Genomic DNA, 27578 nt, shown 5'->3' with positions numbered 1-27578 from the left:
TTAAGGATTGGTCTCAGCTTGGTCTCCTCTTAGTGCTTTGCGTGAAAGTTCATATCCAAGAAACATGGCTGCACTCATCGGGAATCCTCGCACTGCGTTGACTGTGATGCCCCTAACAAAGACCTGTTCAGGAGGGGAAAAGATTACAGCAAAGGAACAGATCAGATATTTTCATGAAGGCAACACCGAGCTAAAACATAGTGGAAATGTGAACAACAAAACGTGGTACATTGTGAGCTGCTCATAGACATTTTGTGAGCTGGAGGAGTTATTACCTAGCTTCCGTGCTCATGCATCTGTGCATTTTCTATCTGAGCACCAGAGAGTCAAAATACAATAGCAAGTTGCTAGTTTGATGGGGCTGCATACATACTCTGCTGTTTTTATAGAATGCCCTCTAAGCAGATATATTAGCAGCAGTGAAAAGCAGGAGGTGGCTCTCAGAAGTTTCTTTTCCTGCAGTGGGTAAAAAGTGGGCTAACTAATACGTGTTTAAATCTTTGTGACCAGAAAACAGGAAATCTAAATCTTCTTCTTAATCTCCCTTCTCTTATCTGTCTCTCCCTTCCTCTCTTGCACGTGCATTGAAAACCATATTGAACGAGCTGAGAAAATGAAAGGCAAGATTGCAGAGCCTCTTGCCTTTGCAAATGAAGTGCTCAAACTTTATGGGCTAGTCTTCAGTTGCACCAGAGTTCTGCGTGAGACATCTGGGGCTTGAGGAGATGTTACAATCCGGGTTCAGTCTCTGCTGCAAACTGGAGAAGCCAAAGGTCTCTTCCAAGGATAGCTGCAGTGCTCCTCACCTCTCCTATTCTCAGGAGACATGAACACACCATCCATCGACACAGCAGGGCAGGAGCAGGTGGCATAGAACCAGCTACACAGGCCCTATAGGGCTCCAGGAACATAGAGTTTCCTAGCCTGGCCCTAAACGCAGTCACTTATGACGGGGCAGTTCCCAGTTTCTCCTTCATGGCAGCTTTAAGGCCCTGACCCAACAAAGTACTTTAGCACATGCTTAAAATTTAAGCACATGAATAGTCCCATTGACTTCTGTGGGGTCACTCGTGGGTGTAAGGTTAAGTTCATGCGTAGATGCTTTGCTGGATCAGGACCTATATCCCCTTGTCTTTGCTAAGTGTTCCATCTCAGTGCAAGTAGAATATTTTGCAGTTTTCTCTTCTGCTTTCACAAAACAGTTTCCAATCTAAGGAAAAAGGTACGATTGTTCTGTGTCTTATTGAGAATTAGTTCACATGACTCCAGAATAGACTTAACGGCAATATTTCATATAGGCCAACACTTCCAAATCTGATTTCCTAAAGTCAGGGGCCTAAGTCCATATTTAAGCATCTCTTTTATTTGGGTGACTAAATATGGATTTAGGTATTCAGGTTTGATACTTTTGGTCATCATATTTTGAATTGATGATGTGTTTCTGAGAGTGGAAAAGGCTGCATTTTTTGATTGCTTGAACAGTAAAGTGGAAAAGGAGTCATTGTATTAATAACATACGTCACTTCTATTGCTAACTTGTATCCTGTTTTAAAATTCTGCCGTCTCACATAGCACTATTGCGTAGTTCTCACTGTACTGAAAACCAATATCAACTTGTTTTTACGAACATTCCATTTAACTAGTTCCAAAATGTTTAGTGGAGTGTTTCAGTTAGCAAGCTACTAACAGAATCATATTATTAAATAAATTCATTGATTAAATTTAGATTACTGAATTTTGGAATAGGAGTGGAGACTAAAATCATAGAATATCAGGGTTGGAAGAGACCTCAGGAGGTCATCTAGTCCAACCCCCTGCTCAAAGCAGGATTTAGTTGGTGTTGATCATCCCAGCCAGGGCTTTGTCAAGCTGGGCCTTAAAAACCTTTAAGGATGGAACTTCCACACCTCCCTAGGTAATCCATTCCAGTGCTTCACCACCCTCCTAGTGAAATAGTTTTTCCTAATAGCCAACCTAGACCTTCCCCACTTCAATATGAGACCATTGCTCCTTGTTCTGTTATATGCCACAACTGAGAACAGACAAACTCCATCCTCTTTGGAGCCCTCCTTCAAGTAGTTGAAGGCTGCTATCAAATCTCCCCTCACTTTTCTCTTCTGCAGACTAAATAAGCCCAGTTCCCTCAGCCTCTCCTCATAAGTCATGTGCTCCAGCCCCCTAATCATTTTCATTGCCCTCCACTGGACTCTCTCCAATTTGTCCACATCCTTTCTGTAGTGGGGGGCCCAAAACTGGACGCAATACTCCAGATGTGGCCTCACCAGTGCCAAATAGAGGGAAATAATCACTTCCCTCGATCTGCTGGCAATGCTCCTATTATGCAGCCCAATATGCCGTTAGCCTCCTTGGCAACAAGGGCACGCTGTTGACTCATATCCAGCTTCTCGTCCACTATAATCTCCAGGTCCTTTTCTGCAGAACTGCCACTTAGCAGTTGGTCCCCAGCCTGTAACAGTGCATGGGATTCTTCCATCCTAAGTGCAGGACTCTGCACTTGTCCTTGTTGAACCAGATTTCTTTTAGCCCAATCCTCCAATTTGTCTAGGTCACTCTGGACCTTATCCCTACCCTCCAGCGTGTCTACCTCTTCCCCCAGCTTAGTGTCATCTGCAAACTTGCTGAGGGTGCAAACCATAACATCATCCAGATCATTAATGAAGATGTTGAACAAAACTGGCCTCAGAACAGACCACTAGGGCACTCCGCCTGATACTGGCTACAAAATAAATGCATTAAAAAAATCCTTCAGTCCTTACAAAGGGAAAAAGGATTTTTGCCTGATTGTAGTCCAGTACTAGGAAGTCTATAATTTAAAATAGCTATCTAGCATTTTCTTTGAAATTCAGAAATTTGCTAATCAAATAATAAGGTAGAACCCAGGAAATAGAACACAGCTTTACAAAGCTCAGAACCACTGATAGTCCTACAGTGCCACCAGGAGGCCAAGCAATGATACACCCAGAGAGCAGTATGTAGAGTAGGCACTGCAGGATGTACTGCCCAAGAGACCCAGAGTGACGGTACCCTGTGGCCCTCTGAGTGGCCAAGCGCCCTGTTTAACTTCAGGGGTTGCCCCAGGAAGTTGTCTGGGCAAGCACATAGACTTTGTCCCGCTGCCACACCAGACTTTGCTTCATCTCCTAATTTCTGGTCTTCGATTTCAGCCTGACCCTGACCCTGACTCCTACCTCTCAATTCTAGCCTGGGACTGCTTCTGATCTCCGGTCTTCAATCCCAGCCTGACTCTCGTTTACAGAACCTGGCTCTTGTGATCCCCCCAGCTCCTGCCTGGCAGCTACCGCCCATGGTGGGCAGACCTGAGCCCAGCTGTAACCGCTAGGCCAGACCACCTATGCCCCAGTCCATTATGCCACTGAAATGTACGATAGAGCATCTAAACAGGGTGGAATTTGTAATATGGGACGGGAGAGTTGTGTGTTTTGTTTTTTAGAGATGATGGGATTTTTATGACAAAGGTGTAACTCTTTGTCCGCATTTTTTAAAAGTCACATTCAAGGACAAAGGTAAACATCAACTGAGATTTACAAAGAAAGGCCTTAGGACTTGATCTTCTTCTATTCAGAATGAACACACACAATACTGAGTGGGAAAAGGGGCCACAATTCTTTTTTGTACACTCTCAGCTTACTTAGGGCTTTAACAACCCTGTTTCTCTCCCTCCTAATACCAGGGCCGCCGACAGTGGGTTCGGGCCCCGGTGAAAAAAAATTTTCGGGCCCCCCAGCAAGGGCGGACCGGCTAAACAGGGCCAACGAGGGCGGGGGGAAGCCGGGCCCCGGACCCCCTTCCGGACTGCTGGGCCCCGATAATTCCCCCCCCGCCTTCTCGTTGGCCCTGCTGAATATAAACATCCAAATCAGGGTTCAACATCTCCCAGCAATGCTCCATTACTTTGGTTTCACCCAATAGGAAACTGACGAAAATAGGTTTTCCTTATGAAACTGTCCTTGTATTCAGCTCTCTGGCGGACCTGCAGATTCCCTTTCCCAGCAGCACAACCATGACTGGCTGCAGACTCTGTACATTGAAATTTGGCCATTGGAGGTAGTTGGGGTAAGATCAGAAAGACAAAATGCTGATCTCCTGCAGCCCTCATTCCTGTGAATATCCAATCATTATTTTATATGGTTACTTGCTGTATATTTGTCCATGCCCCATACTCCCCTGTGTCATATGAGTGAGAATAAAAGATGGGAACAGCCCTCATCTGGGAAAAGGATCAGACTATGAGCTTCTGTGGCTGTTGATCTGACCTACTGGCACGTTGCAAAAAAGATGCCAAATATTTAACAGGTCACAATTGCAAATTTGCCAGTTATTTTTCTTTTTATAATTGGTTATTTTTCCTCTCAGAACTTGGAATTAGCACTCTTTAGCTATGAGCTATATAGTGTTTTGGTGAAGGCTTAAGATGCACCTGGCATTCAAGTGTCAGAGACAACGACGCAATCTTCAGGCATCGTCGGTGTATAATACAATAAACCCATTGGGCTTCATTCTCTGCCCTTCCGATTTAACAGCTTTTTACACCCACTTTGTCCTTGTGTGAAACGACTGTAGGTGCTAAAGGGCACCAGAGAAACAGACCTATCAAATCTTATCCAAGAATAACTAAATACATAATGAATCCTGGTCCTAGTGAAGTCAATGGTAATGTCCCCATTGACTTTAATGGAGCCAGCATTTAACCTCATGGTGAACAGCACTCTAGTCTCAATTAAACTTTTTTATTTCAACGGTGCTTCTCAAAATGGGTAGCAGAACCTGAGCTTATAGCATTTAAAATCTTTGGTTCTTTAGGACATATTATTGTCATCAGTATTATGACTTATAATTAATTGTACTGGTTTTAATTATTTATTGTCTACCCTCAGTTTGGATAATAACAGCCATTACATTTTTCACTACAAATTAATGCCTAGTAGCAATTTTTTTCCTCGCAATACCACTTACTTTTAAGCCCTCACTATGGTAGCTCTGGGAGATACAATCAACGACTCCTTTGTATTTGTTTAAATAAACCCCATCAGCTTGAAGTCGACTTTTCACAACATCCATCGGAGTAGCAGTCCCCCAGGAAATTGCTCCTAGAAATAAGGAAAAGATAATTCCTTCCGTATACTGATGTGGTACAACTGTGCTGCGGTGATTATGACTGGAGATACATGGGTAATAATATACTCACTGCTAGTGCATGCCTATACACACCCTTCCTTAACCCCAGCCTGCTACCCCCAATAATTCACCACTCACCTAGTGCATCCAGTTGGTGGCACTTCCAGAAAGGATGAATATACTGGAATGATAGTGTAAAGTAGCATTTCTGGCATCAACATGGCATTTCTGGGGGTAATGTACCACATTTCCGGACAAACTGTTTGAGGAACTGGTTGTCAGTGTAACACAGGTAAGGAACAAGGTAGGTAACCAATTACAGGCAGATCAGAAGTACCCCTGTGTGTGTAGATACTGCTGCAGTGCCCAGGACTAAGACTTGAGAAAGTATCACTTAATTCAAGTTTGTGAAGAAAGGCTCTTCTCCCCCCTTCCCTCAACCCCAAAACTTCCCAGGCTCCACAAGCTACAAAACTACAATTTCCAGTATGTTGCTAACAGAAGCAATTTAAAAATAACTGGAATCCTGGGGGTATATTGAAAAAGAGGGCATTGGGTTAAGAAGTTGTGTGTGGATGAGGTACTGTTTTAATCACATGGGGATGGACTGAATCTGAATCCTGTTGATTACTCCGCAATCGGATGGGATGTTTTTCCTGGTTGCAAAGGTCAATGGGGCTTACGTCGCTTATGACTGAGGTCTTCCAGTTACTCAGGATCTTGCTCACATATAGAAAACCCAGTCCTCTATTTGCTCCCTTTTTGCCTCTGGAATGTGATGTTTCCATGCTGAGAGATTTAATGGTTTAAGAAAGTCTCATGCATATTGATTCGGTATTATAATGAAACCTGTGGTCTTTTATGCCAGACAGTGACTGTGTGATTGGGTTGTATGGGGGAGATGGACGGAAGGAACGTGCCTAGAGCTGTGCCAATGTCCTGACATACTAGAGAATTTGTTCAAATCAACCAGTGCTCTGTTTGTCTGCAAGTGAAACAGAGCCAGTGTGTTGTAATCATTACCCAGGCTAATAAGTAACTGTCTTCATTTGGGATCCAGAGATTTAGGAATTGTAAATAAATCATTAGCTAGTTTAAGGGCAATTTTGTAGATCTAAATGCATATATAAAAGTGGTAAGGGCCAGTATAAACAGAGAAAGCAGGCTTCAGCCTCCAGCACTGAGACAAGATTAATGATGACTCTCTTGGTTTTGCGGCTTCTCCTGCTGTGGATGCATGTTTATCCTTACGAGGTACATACAGGGTAACATAGTGCCTTCCAGGCTTATGGGCCATTCAGAAAGCTGAAAGGCAAGAGTGAACTGCAGTCCACTGACGCTGATACTAATTACACAGGCTTAGGGCTGATGCAAAGCCCACTGGCATCCCTGGGAGTCTTTCCAGTTATTTCACTGGGCTTTGGATCAGGCCCTTAGTGAGAAGAAAATAAAAACCTGAGGCCCCAATCTTGCAAGTAGTTATACAGGTGCTTAACTTTGCTCACATGAGCAGTCCCACTGTACACAGAAATCTTGTGAAATCCTGGCCCCATTGAAGTCAAAGGCAATATTCCAGTTGACTAGAAAGGGGCCACGATTTCATCCTTAGTTCATAAGTCACTGCATCAAAAGTAAAACATTAAAGGGTAATTCCACTGACTTCAACAACACTAGGCCTGATTTACAGCCATGTAAATGAGAGGAAAATGAGGCCTTAAAACACGGACATTTTATGATTCAGATTGATTGTTGCAGAAGATTATCCAGTGTATAGGTACATATATTGTGCCTCATGCACAAAGACTAAACACAATAAAGAAATATTACCGGGCCAATAAAATTAGTGCTTTGGCTGTTCTGCTTTTCACTGGTTTTGGGTACGGCTAGGATCCAACTAATACGACTGCTATAAAGTGTCTGAAGTTTAGACTAAGCTTCATATTCATTTGTTTCCCAACCTTGTGAAACAAAAATGACCATACCTGCTATACCTCCTGCCATCCACACAGAAGAGGGACTAGGAGATATGCATCCCTCGGGAGTAATCCAGCCACAGAGAACTGTATAAGGGATGAAGTATAGGCAATACCCAGGAACATCCCTCAGAAGCATTGCTCCGGCACCTCGGTACATTCCAGCTAAGCCCTCCTGCCGAAGGATTGAACTAACACAGTGAATTGGGCCTCTGTATGCGGGAAACCCAATTGCCCTGTGCTTTAAGTTTATGTTTGCTGCAAAAACAGATACAAATCATTTTAACTATACATACTTTGGGCATTCTCACATTTTAGTTTGTTTAACTTCCCTTATGTAGTTGCTCCTTTTAAAATTAATCCCTAGACGTCTTTTCCTCTTTATTATTTAAGTTGAAATGTGAAAACAATCAGTGGGTAAAATTTTCAAAAGTGCCTAAGTGACTTAGGAACCTAAGTCCTGTGTTCAAAAGAGACTTAGGTATTCAGGGCCAGATTTCAAATGTATTTAGACACCTAAAGATGCAGACAGGCATCTAGTAGGATTTTTTAAAATGCCTAAGCATGTTAGGTACCTAGGTACCATTGACTTCAACCCCACTTGGCACCTACTGACATCTTTAGGCACCTAAATCTGGCTATGAGACATAGGTAATTTTGACACCAAAGTGACTTTGGCACTTTTGAAAATGTTACCCATTTTTTAAATTAAAGCAAATATGTAAACTTCTTGTAGTTTATATAGGATTGCTAATTAAATACCAAAAGCCCCCTTAATATTTTAATAACAGGATAGTTATTAAAGAAGCTGACAAAAGCCAGGAAATCCTAAGATGCAGAGTGCTTTGCCCTCATTTGTGTGTGTGTTTTTTATTAAGTATTTTTTCCCCCAAATCAGAAATCTGTTCTGTATTGGAGATCAGCAATATAAATCTCATTGAATCTCTACCCAAAGAAATGGGCTCATTATGATGCTGGCCTAGGCTAACTTGTGCCTGCCTGTGGATGTCCTGCCTTGGGTGTCATTTCCACCTGGTAGAAAATGTATTCACTTTGAAGTTTATTGCTACCGCTACCTGGGCAACTATTTTTCAAATATATTTTTAATGTCACCATTCATTCCACTTGTGTATAATGAACAGAGATTGCCAGGATACCAGATCTCTCTTATGTGCAAACCTTTTGTGGATAAACACTAGAAATCAATTCTATAGGCAGTGATATAAAGTTATATATGCATCTGTCATCTATCAGGTACATATATGTCAAATATTGGTATTCTATTAGAATGTTTATCATTCCCCCTAAGGTCTTCACAGTATCTCTTCGGTATGTATATGTATTTCAGTGAGATTCAGTAGCACCTCAGAGTTACGAACACCTCGGGAATGGAGGTTGTTCCTAACTCTGAACAAAATGTTATTGCTGCTTTTTCAAAAGTTTACAATGGAACGTTGACTTATTACGGCTTTGAAACTTTACAATGCAGAAGAAACATGCTGCTTTTAACCATCTTAATTTAAATGAAGCAAGCACAGAAACAGTTTACTTACCTTGTCAAATCTTTTTTTTTTCCCTTATTTTTTTTAGTAGTTTACATTTAACACAGTACAGTACTGTGCTTTTTATTTTTATTTTTTTGGTCTCTGCTGCTGCCTGTTTGCGTACTTCCGGTTCCAAATGAAGTGTGTGCTTGACTAGTCAGTTTATAACTGGTGTTCATAATTCTGAAGTTCTACTGTATAGATACAGATATACTCTCTCTCTCTCTCTGTCACACATCCTAATGAAATATATATATACACATATCAAAGAGAGAGACTGAAAAACTTATATTAAAGGAGTACTAGCGGCTAATGATAAGAATTTTAGTAGGACACTAATATTTGGCCTTTGAGTTCAGAACTCACTACTTACAATCAAAATCATTGTCAGACACGACAGCTTTCCAGGAGCTCAAACTACACTTTTATTTTCTGTCTCAGCTGTCAGCATTAATGATGATTCCAAATAGCTCTTCATTACAATAAATATATTAGGCCAAATTCTGATCTCTGATACACTGGTGTAATTAAGCAACAGAGTCACTGATGTTATTGTAGATACTCCAGATATACACTTGGATCAGAGAGATCAGACTTTGGACATTCACTATGAGCGATTAGCTGAATCAGTCTTCTAGTACATCTGAACCTGAATGTTTGCAAAGAAAAGTTGTGTCCACGTAATTAGAGTCAGGAGACAATACATTGCTGGCTGTGGGCTTTTTTTTCAAGTATTCCTATAGGCTCAGCAAGAAGGCAAAACTATTGCCTATTCTTCACATGTCTATTTGGGACCTTTTTCTTTGCATTTTATACAGAAGGTCAGTCGTGGTCTATCTCTCAGCCCTGGCCTCTGGTCTGGAGCAAAATTCAACAAGTTGAAAAAGAGAGAGAGAGAGAGAGATCACAACAGAGTGAATTAAAAGCCAATATTTTGGGTGCTGTTCCTATAAGAGCCGAAGGTTCTAGAAAATCAATTACAATTTTTAGAGTGCCATGTTACTGCTGATTAACTCAGCCACACTGGGGAACTACACAGAAGAAGCCCACCTTCTAAAGAGCATCGTTTGTTAGTGCTGACTCAATCAGGCAGCTGACTGAAGTGATACAGCTGAACACCTGCCTTGAGTTAAAAAATAGACAATCACAGGAATACAAGACAGAAAAGACCTGTAGTCTCACCCAGCCCACCTCCTGCTTGTCAGCAATATGCCATAAAGCATGTTTTCTATTAGTATTTTGTCCAGGCTAGTATTAAATGTCCCAAATGAATGGCCTTTAACCGTCTGTTGAAGTGATTGAAATGATGGCAGCACTATGTTCCAGAAAAAGTGATTTAAGTCTCATGCCACCATTGTATGGGAGACAATTCCACCACCTAGTGCATCTTCTTGTCAGGATGCTTTGCCTGATACCAGCTCAACTTTTCCCCTTCTGAATTTCATCTCATGAAGACTAGGAATGGTCTCAAGTGCCCAGTGTTTATACTCTTAGACAGTTATAGGGTATACAATTCCCTACTTATTTAAGTAGCTCTTCTCTGAACTGCTTCTTGCTTGTCAAAATCACCCTGTGACGCCGAGAAAGTAATGCAATGAAGCTATACTGATTTACACCAGCAAGGGAGCTGGCTCAAGAGTCTAGGTGCAATTGTTCCAGATCCAGAGGAAGGAGGGCTCCTTTTGGCTGACACTTGGACTTTCAGAGTCTGAATTCAGTGCTAACCAAATTTAACTTCAGGAAGCTGCTTAAAGAGAGTTCTGGTCTTAGAATTAAAACAGTGTTTCAGCGATTCCATATACTCAAAGGCATAAAGCCATTTTGACCAACAGTTACCTTCATACGAGAACCTGAAGCCTGAAATCAGATTCCTGATGTAAATTCAAACTTGCCCTTTAGAACACCTAGTTCACTAAGATAGCCCATTGGTCATTTGCCTCAGCTGCTTGCCTCAGCAAACATATCCCAATACTATACAGTTCCACCATATCTTTGAGAGATGACTAACCTAATCTCTAAAACAACCGTGGGCCTGAAACCCAAAATTTCCACATTGTTGACCTTACCAGGAAAAACATCAGGCTGTGTTTCTAAGTTTTCCATGCCTCAACAATATAGATAATATCACCTAGGTTACCATGGGCATTTGCCATTATACTGTCATTCATAGCAACACATAATATGATTAACATCAAAGCCACGGTCGTGGATTATATTAATTAATAGTTAGACTGTAAATATTTTAAGTACCACAGATAGCCAGAGTCACTGCTGGACTCACGAAAAGAATATTCAGTTTTCAACAGCACCTTGCTCTTTTCTCCATTTTGTTTTTATCATTTGTATTTTGGTAATGCCGAGGCGCCCCAGTCATGGAGCAGGACCCCATTGTGCCATATGCTGTACAAATATAGAACAAAACAGTCTCTGACCCATACAGCTTATTTTTGGTGCTCAAAAAGTCGCAGGACTTTCAGTAGCTGAACCCTGTATCTTTGAGGTTTGCCCACCCTGCTGACAAAACGTCACCTCCCTAACACAGCAACCTCCTGGCCATAGCAATAGGTTTCCTTTTATATATAACACTTGTGTCGGATGCAAAGTACCTACGTGATATCTTGCCCTAGTTATTCCCAGGTTAAAGGGCACGGCATTTTCTCTACTCCTCAGTCACAGCCTCCTCTCTGGCCCATTCCTCTGCGATTTGCTAGAGCGGGGGTAGTTACAGAAAAACACCACTGTTTTTTGTTTTGTTTTTTTTAAACACCACTACAAGGATGGAGTACTTATTTATTTGTCCTAACTCATCCGTCCAGAACTCTCATCCCCCTCCCTACAGCCCTTAGTCGTGGACTTTGAAACCTTTATTTACTTGCACTGGGAAAAACAAGAAAAGAAAAGAAAAAAAAGGAACAAACTGTTTCTGTGTTTTTTATGTATTTCTCTCCTCCTCTGCTCTCCCTCCTCCTCCTCTGTCACTCACACAATTTGGGGTCAAGGTGTAGGGCTCTCTCTTCGGGTGTTTAGACCATGCTCATTTTTATGAGAAACAGTTGACTCTTCCCTAACCAGGAGCATCTTTTAAACCTCTTTAGCCCCAGTGAAACATGTATCTTGTTAGGAAACACTTAGCTCCTTTATCTGGGGACACACAGTACAGCAAATGTTTTGCTCCTGGGTGCCTGCTCTATACACTGCTGGAACACGCTCAAAACTATGATCTAACAAAAACCACAATTCTGCTCCCCTTCCAACACCAGCTACCCTCTAAATATGGAAGTAAGTCTTCAAAGAGACCTAGTCACTGCTTCTCTCTGTGTGTCGACAACCCTTATAATTAAGCTCCCCAAGTTTCTATCACAGTTTTGCCTGCTCTCCCCAGCATAAATAGAAACAATTCAAGAAAATAACCCAGTGTCCTTTGTATTTGCCTTCCCAAATCTCAGCAATCGTGTATTTGCAATGCCTCACATGCCAACTGAACCATCCTGGAAACAGACAGAATCTGGTCCAAGATTTTTAGAAATGAGTCAAGTTGTCATGGCTTTAATACCCAGTTATCTGTTGTTTCATCATTTCTGATATCTTTGTAATTTCGCAGCAATGACAGGTCTCAGCACCTCTGTGCTCGAAGGTATTAACTGGATTAGACATATGGTCTCACCATTCTTAAAGCATGCCTTCCCTCTCTGTGATGCATAAGGGTTTGGAATATAGCTTTTTCAGAACAGTAATGTAAAAATAATACAATGAGAGAGTCAAACACCACCCACACAATGGGACTTGCACAGTCATTGGCACTATGATTCCTAAGGACCAAAGGCCGAATTAATAGCGCTATTACAATTCCTACGGTGAGAATGGAACACCAACAGTAGCAATTGTATTATCCTGGTATAGAACAATTAATTATGGGAAGTAGGAAAAGTTAAATAATTCAAAATTTTGGCAGTATTGAAGTCAATGGAAAGCCTCCAATGGACTTCAGATCAGGCCCTTAAGCAGTGTATTTCTATAATGATTTTATTTCTCATAAAAAACATCATCAGGACATTCCCTATTAACCTAAAAAAATCTTGCAACTGTCTGCAGTGATGGAAAGCTTCTGACTGCTGAAGGAATGAAAAGAGGTGGGAATCATATTTATGAATCATGTATAACCAGAAATGCTTAGGCCTGTGGCAGGTTGCACATGGCAGCTTTTCAGGACCAGACACATCATTATCACCGCTTTTGGTTTTGAGAACCAAAAAAGTTTCTATATATAAAGAGCTGAGAGGAGGGACTGGGACTTTGTTCCATATTGGGGAGGGATGGCAGGCAAAAATGTGCCATGTGGCTGTACTCCACTGATGGGCAAGTGGGAGAATTTGCTTTTCCCCCCCAGATAGAGAAGTCTGTTTACAGATAAGCTCAGCATCAATATTTTATGTTCATGATGATCGATTGGCACAAGGTTTTGCTTGTGAAAACTTTGTGTAATGTTATATTTTGTAGAATGCCATGGGACTGAGTAAATAGTCTATGGGCAGAGGGATCAAATAGGTCCAAGGTTTCAAAGAGTGTCCTGCCTTGAAATAAAAAAGGGTGAACCCAAAGGAGTGGGAATAGTGCTAGAATTACTAACAACTACAATCTGAAGAAAAAAGAGTCTAGGTTGATCAGTCCCTTAGGGCAGCAAGGAAATTTAGTCTCGCCACCTCCCTCACACAGGAAAAATTGTGTTACTGATATTCTTGGCAAGCGGCAGGATTCAGCAAATATGAGTTCATTTGGTTTTGATTCCCCATTGGACTTCTGTAAGAGAAGTTCTCTGACATGCACAGAAAAGTGGAGCATCATTAAATTCAGCAGTGGTTAAAAATACTCCACTGGATCACAGCCATACCCACTTAAAAAAAAAAAAAAGTATGTAAAACCGAGGGACTGCAAAAAATCTTGTTGTAGCGGAGTTGGTCCCAGGATATTAGCGAGACAAGGTGGGTGAGGTAATATCGGTTATATCTCCTACCAACAGAAGTCGGTCTAATCAAAGATACTCCCTCACCCTCCTTGTTTCTCATAGATCTTTGTTGGTGTTTGTGAGGGATTGTACTTAACTGCTGCAGGAATCTGACTTAAGAAAACAGCTCCTGACTGATTTGATTGGAAGTGTGTTGTACTGGTTTTAAAATGCTCAGTGGCAGGACAATAGCATCATTTGCTGCAGATGCGGGATGTTCTGAGGCGCAGTCCTTCCACTGCAGGGTGGGGGTAACACCCATTGGGTCCAACAGACAGGAAATTCAGGCCCCTAGCATTGAACTGAGATGTCAAACCCTAAACCATGCATCTAGTTTGTCTCCAGGAAAGCTGCTTTCCAACAGTCCCAGGCAGTAGTAAGCTTTCCTGAGAGAGGTGGAGTGGTGAAAATGGACAAAGGACAAACTAAATTTGTTAAAAATGCAGGTAGTTCCTGTCCAAACTTTTAATGTAAAAGGGGTTTCTGTGGAGATAATTCACTAGGACTTTATTTTTAACAGTCAGATGCAATGCCTCCCCATTTCATATATTTGTCTCCTTTGCAGACTGTGTGTGTCATCTTTATGAGTGCTCAGCTTTGGGCCAACTCTACTCCTATTGACGTCAATTTATCAGTGACTTCAATGGGAGCAGACTTAGGCCAACAAGGAGCACTTCCAAAAATCCCACCTTGAACTGCACTAAATGTGAACTAAATAACTGAGTGGGTGGCATGCTCTGGAGATACTTTGTATTGACCTAGCATACAGCACTGACCTAGTGACAGAACTGAATTAGAGAATTATTTTACCCTGAGTGTTCTGTTTTCCTGTAGCCTAGATTCTAAATAATGTGCTTGAAAATGGAGAGTTTTTTTAACCCACTTGATAAGCATAGTTGCTCTTCTTAACATTAATGGGAGTTATATGAACACAAAGGGTTTGAATATTCTCTTGCTTTCTGTCCCTAGAACTCCTATGGACATCAAAGGCAGTTTTTGCCTATGGAACAAAGGATGAAAATGCCCATAAACTAGACTCCATCTTGCAGTCTCAGTTGCATTATACAATGCGTGCTTGTGTAGCAAATCTATAGGGAAAAAATATAATCACTCTCAACATTTATCTTAATGATAAATGGTAGGAGGATACTACCATCATGAGTCAAATACTGTAGTCCATCATCAGTGCTTATTCAGGCAAAATTGCAATTGAAGCTTGAGTAAAGACTGCTACATAAGATTGTCACTTGCTCCACAAACAACAACAAAAAATCAGACTACACCTCTACCCCGATATAACGCAACCTGATATAACACGAATTCGGATTTAACACGGTAAAGCAGCACTCCGGGGGGGCGGGGCTGCGCGCTCCGGTGGATCAAAGCAAGTTCGATATAACACGGTAAGATTTTTTGGCTCCCGAGGACAGCGTTATATCGGGGTAGAGGTATATTACTGAAAACAAAGGTTACCCTGTGTCTTGGATGACTTTAGTGCACTATCTAATCCGTGGCCGATCACCTCTCTTTCAAGGCCTGGCTGGTGCAACTGCTGCAAATTAAAATCTTTCTGGATTCATTGCAGTTTATGAGAATCTTATGGCATACAATTTAATTGAGGGACCATGGCCCGGATTCTCTGTTGCCTTGCATCTGGCATAGTCAGTTATGCTGGTGCAAAGTGGTTGTAGAACACATCCATTGGTGTAAGGGCCTGATCCAGAGCGCACTGAAGTCAATGGGAGTCTTTTATTGGTTCCAATGGCCTTTTGATCAGGCTCTGGGGGATTGGAGAATTCTAATTGATAGTGTGTTTGCATAAGTGTCAATAAGCACAATGGATGCAAGACGGTGGAGAATCCAGCCTTGAATCACAGATTCAATTAATCTGAGTATGCAGAAAAGGCTGAAAAACAACCCTTGCCTTCTTACCTTTAAAAAATGTCTGTGTCTGCATCTGTAGTCTTATCTTTATCAGGTCCACAGGCCCACCAATTCCTACCGAGACAACCCCTGCTACCATGCTGGCAACGATCAAGTCCGAGAGTGCCGGGGCATGGTTAGAATCTCCATAGCGCTGCTGGCTAATAAACCTTTGAGTATTGCTGAAGACACCAAATGTCACCGAGCTGTAGACAGCAATGCTGGCCAATGGGAAAGACATTCCTTTAAAGAATCCAACAACCTAACCGTGAAATAAAGCAAGAGTTAAAGGAGATGTAGCAATTTGATTATTTTTCTTAGTTGGTCACACTTCACAGTAAACCTTAGAATTCCATAGCCCCTGTGTGACACATGACCAGAAATGGTTAAGCATCCTGCAGGCTAAATAACCCAAATTCAACCCTTAAAAACATATGGGTAGATAATGTTTGTGTTTTTGTGTGTTTACATATATATTGGTAGAGGTCAACAATGTAATCAAACAGTCCCTGTCTATGCTGTATTCTGTTAATTCAGAGATTAAAAGGACATCTTAACATTTAAATGAACTGTAAACATAGGTGTCAAGTATCAGGGGTGGCCGTGTTAGTCTGGATCTGTAAAAAGCAACAAAGAGTCCTGTGGCCCCTTAAAGACTAACAGATGTATTGGAGGATAAGCTTTCGTGGGTGAATACCCACTTCATCAGACGCATGCATGATCTCTTTGAAATGTATAGCAAATTGTCTGCAAATGGTGGAAAAACAGGCAATTGCTTTATGTGGATCTGTATGAATAATTACCAGCGATACTTAGGAAACGAGTGTCTAGTGTTCCCTGAGGGACTCCGAGCTATCACAAGAGGGCCTGAAACTGAATAAAAAATGGCTTGGGTCCTGATCCTATCATCTCAGATCTGCTTGAGGCTTCATGCAGGGGAAGCCTAAGCCACAAGGACTGAGATCCCAGTGCTGACTGGACCACCCTGAATACAAACATTGGACTATAACCTATGAACGATTTATGAAAGAACTCTTTGCATCTACAAAGCTCACCATCTCTGCTGTGAATCTGAAGCTCAAGATTGTACTCATGTCTGTATGTATACTGATCTTTTAACCTATACTCCCCTTCTTTTCTTTCTAAATACATTTTAGTTTAGTTAATAAGAATTGGCTGTAAGCATGTACTTGGGTAAGATCTGGAATATTCATTAACCTGGAAGGTAATGTGTCCGCTCCTTTGGGATTGGTAGAACTTTTTTTATATGATGAATATGATTTTCAGTAATCTTCATCATTTTTGACTTGGGTGTCTGGGTGGAGGCCTGAAGCTGGGTTACTTTAAGGGAACTGTGTTGTTGACTTCTGAGTAACCAGTGAGGTATATTAGAAGCTGTTTTGTGCTGGCTTGGTAAATCTAAGTATTGGAATATCCACTAGCTTTGGGGATTGCCTGCCCCATTCTTTGCAGTTCACCCTAATTGAGTGACCTCAGCTGGCTCCCCTGGGATTCCGGACACACCTTGCTATACTTGACTTTGCATATCTCCACTTCAATTCAGTTCCCCAGGAATTATAAGTCTGCTTTTGTATGGTGTGGGAAATTGATCACTGAATACTTCTCTTGTCATTTTTAACCTATGTTTTCTTTGATCCTTTCATAGAGCTAATTGGATGTGAAATGTAATGCCCTAAGTAAGTTCTCAACAATTCTTTAACTAATGTCATGTCAGGCTAGCTAGCTAAAACCCAAGATGGATGTCAGACCAAAAATGCAAAAACTGAATAACAGATGTTTCTTGGAGCAAAGCAGTTGCACATTGTAGTTGAAACAATACACTTAGAAAATGGAAGCAAATTTAGGACGCTGAGAAATTACTTTCAGTGCTTTTCACAGATTATGCAGCATAAGGGAATATTCTTAATACAGCAAAACTGGAGACATAGGAAAGTACTATAACTATGTAGGGCCAAATTCTTTCCTGGCATCACTCCATTGGAGTCAATGGACTGACACCAGCAGAGAATTGTGCCTGTAAAACTTCAAGGAAGAGGTACTGCAGCTTGCAAAATGGTGAACATGGGAAGCTGAACCACGCACAGAAGAAAAGAGAGAGTCATGAATAATGATATGTTAACTATGCTGTACACAGAAAGCAGATGGTGGTACACTGTTAGTTCAGCATTATTAACCTTTCATTAGGTTGCCCCCCCCCATGCATTTATTATCATAAATTATACAAGTGGAAAACTTGCCCATATCCTAGGCCATATCCTGCCACACTATTCATCCTCACTAAGGCAAAACTCCCATTAAAGTGGATTAGACAGCACACTGAAGATACAGCAGTGTAACACCCAAGGTAACCTTGTTTCTAATAATCATTTGGCTTAATGTTTAATGGGAGTTTTGCCCAAGTAAGGAATGCAGGATCGGACCATAAGTGTCATAAGACCTAAATCTGTGTCATGCTTATGAGCCAGTTTCTGTACTGATTTACAGCCAGGCCATTCAGTTCACTTCCATGTTGTCACATGGGGACTAAGTCAACACAGAACTTGGCCCCAAATTACCTTCAACAGGCCTGGCTGGCTGTTCTAACAATGCAGAATCTGAACAAGAGGGTGACACACCTTAGCGCTTGTCTACAGGGTGCAGTACGGCACACCAGGGTGGCGTGAATTCGAATGCACACCAATGTGTTGCATACTCACTGGCCCACGTAGACCTGACTGGCGCAAACTAAAAGTTCCCTATTGTGCATTTAACTTAGTATTGTTTGAAAAGTGCACTAGGGAACTTTTAGTGCACGTCAGGGCCAGTGACTGTGCAACATGTTGGTGCGCATTAGAATTCACGCCTCCCAGGTGCGCATTAGCTCCCCATGTAGACAAGAGTTCGACTTAGGAACAATTTTGGGTTTCTCAGTAAGAGTAACAAGAAAGGATCTTAGTCTGCTCCCAATGAAGTCCAGGGAAGTTCTGTGAGTGAGGTCAGTAGGAGCAAGATTGGGCATAAAGTCACAGTCTACTTCTGCACTTCCAAAGTTTAGGCTCTAGGTCGGAGCTGTGTCAGAAGAGGTTGTTTGCCCTTCCACTCACAAGCAGGTTTATTCTGGGGAAACCAGTGTTCCAGAAATAAAAAGGAAATTAAAAGTCATACACACCTGTTTCCTGCCTACTCAAAGGGGCCCAAAATCCTTAGGCACTTCCTTGAGGAGGAGGAGTCTCTCTCATAGGTCAGGGTTGGCTGGGGCAGAGGAGAAGGACAGATGCTTGCAGTTCTTCACATAAGGGCTTTGAATGCTATTGCGCTGAATGCATGCTGTTTTGTAATCACTTTTAATATCTTTTTCATTTTCTATTCTGGCATGTTATAGACAAACCAAGGTACTTACACTTTCATTTCTGTACACGGTAAGGATACAATTAAGTGTATTTCCATATCCTTGTCCAGCTTGTAAACGAGTCTGCAAAATGTATTGATGAAATGTAATTGAAACAATGCGTTTTCAGTTCAGTGGAAGCTCATGCTATGCAAACAATGCACATTTTGATTTGACAGTAAATTATGGCTTTGCTCCTAGGACAAATGGGACAATAAAGAAAAATAAACATGCAGTAGCCCGCAGATCCAAACAGAACCTCAGAAGTTCGGGGCTCTTTGCTTCATCCAGAATCCATGATTGTCGCACTGGTTTGAAATATGGAAAGGCAAGGCCTCCCAGAATCATTAGTACGTGTTATGCAGAATAATATCATTTGCAAACGAGACTATTAGCTACCCAGGAATGCAGTGGATTCTCTGTTACTTGAAGTCTTTAAATCAACATCAGGTAGCTTTCTGAAAGATTACTGTACGTCAACCAGAAGTTATAGCTTTTAATGCAGGAATCACTGGCTAAAATTCTATGGTCTGTGTTATTCAGAACTACAGACGAGACCATAATCGTCCCTTCTGGCCTTACGTTCTATTAATCTGTCAGTGGAAGCTTGACTATGATTTTAAGCCTTTTGTTATTAGACTTCAGGGAGTGTAGCAGGTAGTTCATTCATTTACCTTGTGTTCTTCGTTAAGTTAGTTGATATGCCTGAAAGAAACCTTGAATAGTGGGGAGATTTACCCTCTCTTCCAAAGCCCAAGTAAATGGCAGGAGAAAAAAATGAGGGCTTGGTTTCGGGAATTCAAACTCTCAACATGTGTTAGGTCATGGTTCAAGCAGGAGTGAGGGACCGTCCGCCGAATTGCCGCCGAACAGCTGGACGTGCCGCCCCTCTCCGAAGTGGCCGCCCCAAGCACCTGCTTGGTAAGCTGGTGCCTGGAGCCGGCCCTGGTTCCATGGCTTCCACATCAGCATATGTGTTTGAATCGGTGCCACAAACCTTAAACTCCCTCCACCTGGGATTGTGGCCATTAGATCATTGATCCAATGGCCTTGCCCCATCTGCAACTTAACTCTCATTGCTGGTGGAGCTGGTGCAGAGCCCAGCTGCACTTTATGCAGGGTACCTCACCTACCTGCTCTTTCGCTACCCAGACCTGCAGCAGTTCTCCTGCATTGGGTGCCTTCCGTGGCCCTGACAATGCTAGGTGCATTTCACGCTAAATGTCTAAATATTAAACGGAGCCAAGGCAATCATTCCAAGCCCCAGAAATATCTAACTTCTAATGAAAAAAAGGTGTTTTATACATTGCTCCAAACCAAGAGGATTTTTGTTTCTGGAAAGAGATATTTAAATGTTTTCTAAAAGGACCAACAGCAGTAATAAAACCCAGCACATTAACCATGACAAACCCTGTATTGTTTAACAGATATTTCACCTCTCACATATATAGCTCATCCATCAAGCTGCTTTCATGTTTTTAATAGAAAAAAGTCATTGCAAATTTTCTTAGCTTGCGGGTTTATTTTAGGGGAAATTCAGTCCCGTTTTTTTATCCTAATATCAAGAGCACTCCCTCTCTTCCCCCTCCGTAAGTGGCTGCACAGAATGATGGCCTAAATGACCCTGTAGTGTTTGCATCCATCCCTTAAATCTACGATGACATTTTCCCCCTTGTCCTGACCCCTCTGCACAGCATGCCCTATCTCTAGCTATCTGCATCACCATATCCTGCCCCCAACGTATAGTCACAGTGCAATAATCTTTAGAATGGACACATCAGTAGGCGGTTTGGTAGGATCTCTCTGAATAACAGAACCAGGACAGTTTCCAAACTGTATTTCAGAAAAGAACAGTCAGCTACATAGAACTGGCTTTAGTGGAGCTACACCATTTTATGCCAGCTAAAGATCTGGCCCAATTGTTATTTACAACATATAGAAAATTGGAATGTGTGACCCTGGCAAGTTCTTCAGTTGGAAAGAGGTTTGAAAAAACAAACAAAAGCTTACATGAGTAATGTATCTCCTATCCCGGAGCCTTAAAATTCCACTTGCTGTTACTTACAGAAACTCAGTGTCATTCAATAGCAGTCACTCTGCAGTGCAGGAAATCTGCAGGAGAGCTAGAATTTGAAACCTCCTGCAGTGTAATGAGATTTGCTTCTGGAAATAAGGAGGGATAAAAGTATTCAGCAAAGCATCTTGTTACACTGAGGCTGCTCTGACCGACCCCAAGATCCGGGAGCACATAGCTGATGTAAAGATCCCATTGTCCCACACCACTATAACACTTGCACTTGAGTGCAGGTCAGACAGACTTGAGGATCAGGGACATCATCATCGTAGGCTTAAAAGGCAGAAGTGTTTTTATACACGCTAAAGGTTCGTCATGGTGCATGAATGCAAAGAATCATATTTTCACTTGGAGGACTCATACCTGCATGGCCAGTGTGTGAAACTGGCTTGTGATATATAAGAGAGAAGAAAGCAAACTACTGTCTGTGAATAAACAAATTCATTAATTAAAGCATTCCTCAAAAGCTGGCAGTTAGTCTGACTTGGGTAACTGCACTGGAACGTGAATACAACATTCAATGTGCTTCTCTCCACGGGAGTGAGCCGTGAAAGCACTGCAGGCGTAGCCGTTAACGCTTATTCTGAGTTGAAACGGACTCCAGTTCAAAATGACATTGATGTCGTGCCCTTGAAGAAGCTGGATAAGTGTGTTCTACTGCTGCGATGCATATAGTGGCTTATTAGAAATGAAAGCCACCTAAAAAAGACAAAAGTAATGGTCACTAAAAATAAGCAGAGGCAAGGAAAAGCAACCAGTGGCCTAACAGAGATAACACAAGTGAAAGGGAATGTCCCAGCAAATGACTAGAGAAGGCTCTCTCTTTAACAGAGACTTAGAATGGTCCTTTCTTTGGGTTCTAGTTTAGAACCCTGACTTTGGACAACCATAAGGAGATAGCTTATGCAAGCTGCTCCTGCCAGCATGGAGAAAGATGTGAAGCCATTGGTTAGAATAAACAAAGTGAACAGACCAAAAGGGGATAATTGTGAATTTGAAGGTGCATGTGGAGTCCTCCCCTGACATGAGCATAGAAGCAGCTTTCTAGTTTATTCTCTGGTTTCATTAGTGAAATTGGCTTTTGTCTTGGAGAAGCCCCAGAATCTCGACTCACATGCAAAAGCTGAGAACAGCAACAGCGCGTAAATACTACTCAAGAAGGTTCTGGCGTATAAAGGGTAAAATGAAAGATGTGGAGTGAAAGGTGAATGAAGCTAACCATTTATAGACATGACCTCATAATACAAAGGGAAAAACTTGCCTGGATTTTAGGGGATGGGGAAGGGAAAGGAACTGCTGAACCAAGTGTTTGGTTTGTTTGTTGAGAATTGCCATGCTGGTAACTTAATATACATGAAATAACGCACGTATTTACCCATGTTTCTCATCTCCCAGAAAGAGGAAACCTTCATTCCTTATTCCACTGGACACTATGTTCATAGGTAAACACTGTTCAGATGCTCACTTTGTAGTTCAATATTGGTTAGATTCCTTCCCCCTCTAATTTGGAAAAGTAACAAAACTGCCTACTTGGTATTCCCAAACGACATCCAGAACCAAATGTAACAGAGGTGTCAGCTTGACAGTTGTCATTATAAGCACTGAAAAATGCACTACTTGTTACTTGGCAGTTCCTGAACAAACAGAACTCAAACACTCCCAACAACATACATCGTCAACTTCTATCACCCACACACTAGGATGACATCAAAGCCATATAGTGCCAGACTTAAAGAAAGACACTTCTCTGGGATGTAAGCAAACAGTATTTCCAGAGGAATTCATAGACAACATGGCCAATACACAATTCCTGCTCTACATACTCGGCTCTGAATATTGGCTTCCCAGTGTCATTTGTTAATGCACTGGCACTGCTTCTGCAGTCAGTGACACATTTCAGTAGTCAGCACCATGCTTCCCTGAAGAAACCCAAGTACCTCAAGCAACAATGATCCTCAGTCTGATGGTCTCTAACTTCTTAATAAACACAAGATCAGCTATCCTGGAGCAAGAGCACAAGGACTATACGCTGAACTTCTCAAAGCCCTATTCCTGTCCATTTTCATTGCAGTTTGGCAACCAAATCTCTTAGCTGGCTTTGAAAAATAGCAGGAAAGTAGAACAAAATGTGCCATCATGTAGCCACATGTTGCACAGGTCCCTGCACAGGTTTGCAGGAGCTGGGAAGAGGATGCAAGAAGCCCTCCTACCCACCCCACTTCCCTTCCCCGCTCCCCACCCATGCCCATGCATAGGGGCTAGATTCTTATTACACACCACTGTGATTGCTCCAGGGTACTAGTGATATCAGCATTAGCTTCCCTGCAAAAGAGGAAACCTGGCCCAAATTCCCATAGCAGCATGTGTGAGAGGGAAAATCTGCTTCAACCTGTAGAAAGGGTATTGCATAGGCCACTTTGGTCTACACTTCCCTCAGAGTTCTCAGAGCCACTGTTCTTGCCCAACAAGGTATGTAATCCTCTCTCAGCCAGTGGTGCACCTCAGTGACTACTCTGCAGCTCGTTGGGCTGTAGCAGTGACTACGGTCCTCCATGAGTGCCTGATCCATGCAGTTCATTTTGGATTCTTGACACACCCCTCCCCTGCCCAGCCACAACTCCTCCACGCAGTTGTGGAGATAGCCACCATGGAACATTTGATGAAAGTGCTTCAGAAGCTTTGTGGCCTGACCATCCCCGCTGCAGAGCCATGGTATTTCTACTGGCTACTGGGCCTTGCACTCAGATACAAGTATAATGACCTCCACTGGTGGTCATCAGCCGGGTTGGAATCCTGGCCTAAAGCACAGGCTTCTTCCACTTGAGTTGAAGGAGTAAATCCACTAGCTAGCAGCAGTAGCAGATGACTATCCCCTGTAGGCCAGTCACAGAGGGGGATGTAGAACACACTTTGCCAGTGGAGCAGGAGAGGGAGTGGTATGTTCTTCTAAAGCTTCAGTGACTAGAATAAAATACTAACCTGCCCCAATAGTTGTGTGTTCAACTCAACCAGCTTTATCTGTGTTAAAGACTATGCTGCCTTGTCTGCACTGCAGTATAAGAACCTGTTAACAAACATCTTCTAACACCACACCTGTAAATCCATCTAGAAAAAAAAACCTGATTTCCCTTGTAGGAAAGAGGATGATAGGAATGGCTATTGAATAACTGCAGCTCCTAGCAGCAGGATAGCTATATTTAGGGTGACCAGATGTCCTGTTTTTATAGGGACAGTCCTGATATTTGGGGCCTTGTCTTATATAGGTGCCAATTACCCCCCACCCTCTGTCCCGATTTTTCACCCTTGCTATCTGGTCACCCTAGCTATATTTATACTTTGTCCTTACAGTATTGCCAACTTTAGGAAAACCTTAAAAAAATACCTCTTCAGCAAAGACAAATACAGCTTGCCTTTTGCCCTTTGTAAACTCAACCCTTGCATGGGTTGATAAAGTATGTGCTGACCTTTTCAGTCTGCAGAACATTATATAATGGGTAGTTTTCACTTTCAGTTTTGATCCCATCCAGGGAATTTATCTGATAATCACATTTTCATATCTTCCTTTTGAAAGGTCTTTCAATAATTTGTCTGTGTTAAAATCAGAGGTGAGACAAAGAAAGAAAAACACAGAGAAATATCACTAAATGTGGGTGTATTTTTCTCAGGGGTTAAATTTAACCATGGGCAGGAAGCTAGTGTGGGGGTTGTTTGCTGGCCCCCTGCAAAGGGATGAATCTCACAATCTGTGTAAGTGAAAGTGCGGCTTAAAATATTTTACCTTTACTGTGTCCAGAGGATGCCCCACAATTACACTTGCAGCTCCTGGGGATTAAAATAAGGTCATTAGACAAAACACAATTGGGTGAGTCAACTAAAAGGAGAGACTTTTGTAACATTTACCCAGTGAAACTCAAATCTGTGCCCTGTTGCATATGTGCTCCCCTCGGCCAATCAGAGCACTCGCCATCATTCTGCTCATTACCTAGTTGGTGAAAATTCACTCATCAGTAGAACCATGCAAATTGAGGGTAAATCTTGAAGCAATGATGTCAGTTGCAGAGCAGATGCACAGGGAGAATCGGCATTCCCTTTGCGAGATGGAGCTAATCTCTGAGCCAGATCCACAAAAGCCAACCCAGAGAGGTGGTGGTGGTGAGACCACTTGACATGAAGAGACCACTGTGCATGATCTACAGAGGATACTGCAGGCCACGGGCTGGAATAGCATATGTGGAGGGGCTGTGGAGCTGTCCCATGCACCGTCTGCAACATGGAGGACAGATTTTTATACTCAACCTCTGCACTGTTCCCCATTCAAAACCTATTTTCTCGTAACCAGGTTTTGTGCGTGTGTGTTGGAGGCTGCGTGTGAAAATCTCGGTCATTCAATGGTGTCAGCTGACCGGGACAAGGGCGGTCTAGCCTAGTGATCAGAGCGGGCGTCAGACTTCATGGCTGGAGCAGATGTCAGGAACTAACAATTAGGGTCAGAACTGGAGTCAGGAGTTGGAAGGTGGGGCCAAGAGTCAAGCACTAGATGCTGGAGCTGAGGGGCAAGTCAGAGTCGGTAATCAGAAGGCAGAGCCATGGATCAAACCAGAGGGCAGGTGCTGGAAACCAGAGCCGAGGATCAAGCCGTAGTCAGAAACCAGAGGCATGGGTCAAACCGGACGCTAGGAATTGGATAGCCAGAGTCAGTAGTCAGAAGCCAAAGCCATGGGTGAAGCTGAGGGTCAGGAACTGGCGCAAGCAGGGGAGCAAGCAGTCCAAAGGGGGGGGCAGAACAAAGGCCAGGCTGGGTGGAAGGCAGGAGTAGCAAGAACAAGGAAACCCAGCAGCAGGCACAGTGGTGGCCGTGAGCACTGAGCAGCCAGCGAGCTGCTGCTGGCGTAAGAGCGGGCTTGCTCGCTCCAGCAGCCAATCAGTTAGCATGGCCAATGGTGGCTGGCCAATCAGGCAGCCTGCTGCAGGCCAGCTGTATTGATGAGGCTGCCTAGAGACTAGCTCTGCTGCAAGCCCTGGCTCCTGACAAATGGCTTCATCGTTAGCTGACAGCTCGGTTGATAATTGGAATATTGCCACGTTACTGAGTTGTGGGAAGTCAGCCGGGGCCCTGCAATGCCCATGAGAAACATTTCCATTATGGCCCATCAAAGGGCGAACAATAAGAAGTGGGAGGAGAGAAGCAAAATGGGGGCAGAGAATAAGAATCATTTAAAAACTGCTCCAGAAGCTTAGCTCAGGATCACATGCATTCATGTACTTGATTTATGGGAGTATTTAGTACAATTGTGCATGAAAACTGTACATGCAACTGGCAAATTTTATCCCTAACTGGCTATTTGCTCACCCAGTTTTCCTGCCCCATTTATGCATGCATTTGCAGTAATAGACATGGGCAAATTAGCCAAAATACATCACAACAGACACTCCAGTCTCCTCAGGTTTTGGAAATCAAGCCTCACCCTTTCTCGTGGTAAAGATTCCAGTTTTTCCTGAATAAATGAGGACATTGACCTGAACTATTTAGTGGTCTGATACCCTTGTGTGGTGCCAATACAAAAGCCTCATGTGCCCTGTGTGGACATTAAAAATCCACGACAGTAGCACTTTTTGTAACAGTAGCCACCTGCTCGTAGCCAAAATTTCCTTCTCTACCCTGTTGCGTTGTCCACCTGCCAGCTGTCTTCCAACCCAGTGAGAGCTGCATTGTAGTGGTGCACTTTGGGATCTTTCTAGATAAAAGGAGCTCTCTAGAAGTGCAAGATACATCTGCAGGACCTTCTTCCTACACTTTCTAATTGAGATGGCACCTATTTTACAGAAGGCCAGAATCAATTCTTTCAGAAAACTGCCTGATCAATAATTCTAGTCTGATAGTGACAGTCAGTCCTGATAAGGCTATAAGATTATCAGGACTATCCACTCAGAACCAGATCTGAGCCTTTCATAAAAGGGTGTGGATTAATGGAGCCATCTGATTGGCTGGTATGGATTCCCAGCTGTTTAAATCTGAGGCTGTATGCACAGGGATCTGAACTCAATAGGCAAACACTAGAATGCCTTTAGAAAACCATAATCTTATGTGTTGGGTTACAATATCATTTTACATATTTCTCAGCTAGAGACACTCAGCCTTGCAGGTCATGCACTTACCTCAGGAATGTGTAATGTAAAGATGACACCATAATGTCACATCCCACATCTCATTGCATATTGGTAGTCTTAGAACAGACAGATAAAACTGTGCAATGTTCTATTACTGCTTAATTGAAACTATCCTCTTTGCACAAATGTGGCAAACGACACATACAAACACAAACATGAATGAATGCGGACAACTTGATAAATGCATCCATCAATAGACTTCTTTTTTAAAAATGGACATACACTTACCTATTTTTATATAACTCTGCTGTTACTGTCCCAAAATATCCCACCAGTGTTACTTACCTCCTATCCAACCAGCTACAAAATCCTCTAACTGAAGACTGCCCATGTTTTAAAACTGCGGGAC

The 27578-nt window shown here is 42.5% G+C and overlaps 1 protein-coding gene across 1 annotated transcript; it reads right to left on the bottom strand.

Annotated features, from left to right (window-relative positions):
• SLC25A48 (solute carrier family 25 member 48) lies at positions 1-27560 on the bottom strand. Its single transcript, XM_065409897.1, has 7 exons — positions 27515-27560; positions 24840-24883; positions 19000-19071; positions 15609-15861; positions 7140-7388; positions 4996-5129; positions 1-123 (listed from the first exon to the last, which is right to left on the bottom strand). The coding sequence occupies exons 1-7, from the start codon at positions 27558-27560 to the stop codon at positions 1-3; spliced, it is 921 nt and encodes a 306-aa protein (XP_065265969.1).
• Positions 27561-27578: the final 18 nt, after the last annotated feature.

This window comes from Emys orbicularis, chromosome 8 (assembly GCF_028017835.1).
Source record: "Emys orbicularis isolate rEmyOrb1 chromosome 8, rEmyOrb1.hap1, whole genome shotgun sequence".
NCBI lineage: Eukaryota > Metazoa > Chordata > Testudines > Emydidae > Emys > Emys orbicularis.
The sequence above is the reverse complement of the archived record's forward strand: the minus strand, read 5'-3'. Positions and strand labels throughout refer to the sequence as shown.

Excerpts from the sequence above, each read along its gene's own strand:
- SLC25A48 (XM_065409897.1), bottom strand. The coding sequence starts at position 27,560 with ATGGGCAGTCTTCAGTTAGAGGATTTTGTAGCTGGTTGGATAGGAG. Across the intron at positions 19,072-24,839 it reads ATCCTCTGGACACAGTAAAG|ACTCGTTTACAAGCTGGACA; the intron begins GTAAAATATTTT and ends TACATTTTGCAG. Across the intron at positions 5,130-7,139 it reads GATGGCAGGAGGTATAGCAG|GAGCAATTTCCTGGGGGACT; the intron begins GTATGGTCATTT and ends CCTTATTTCTAG.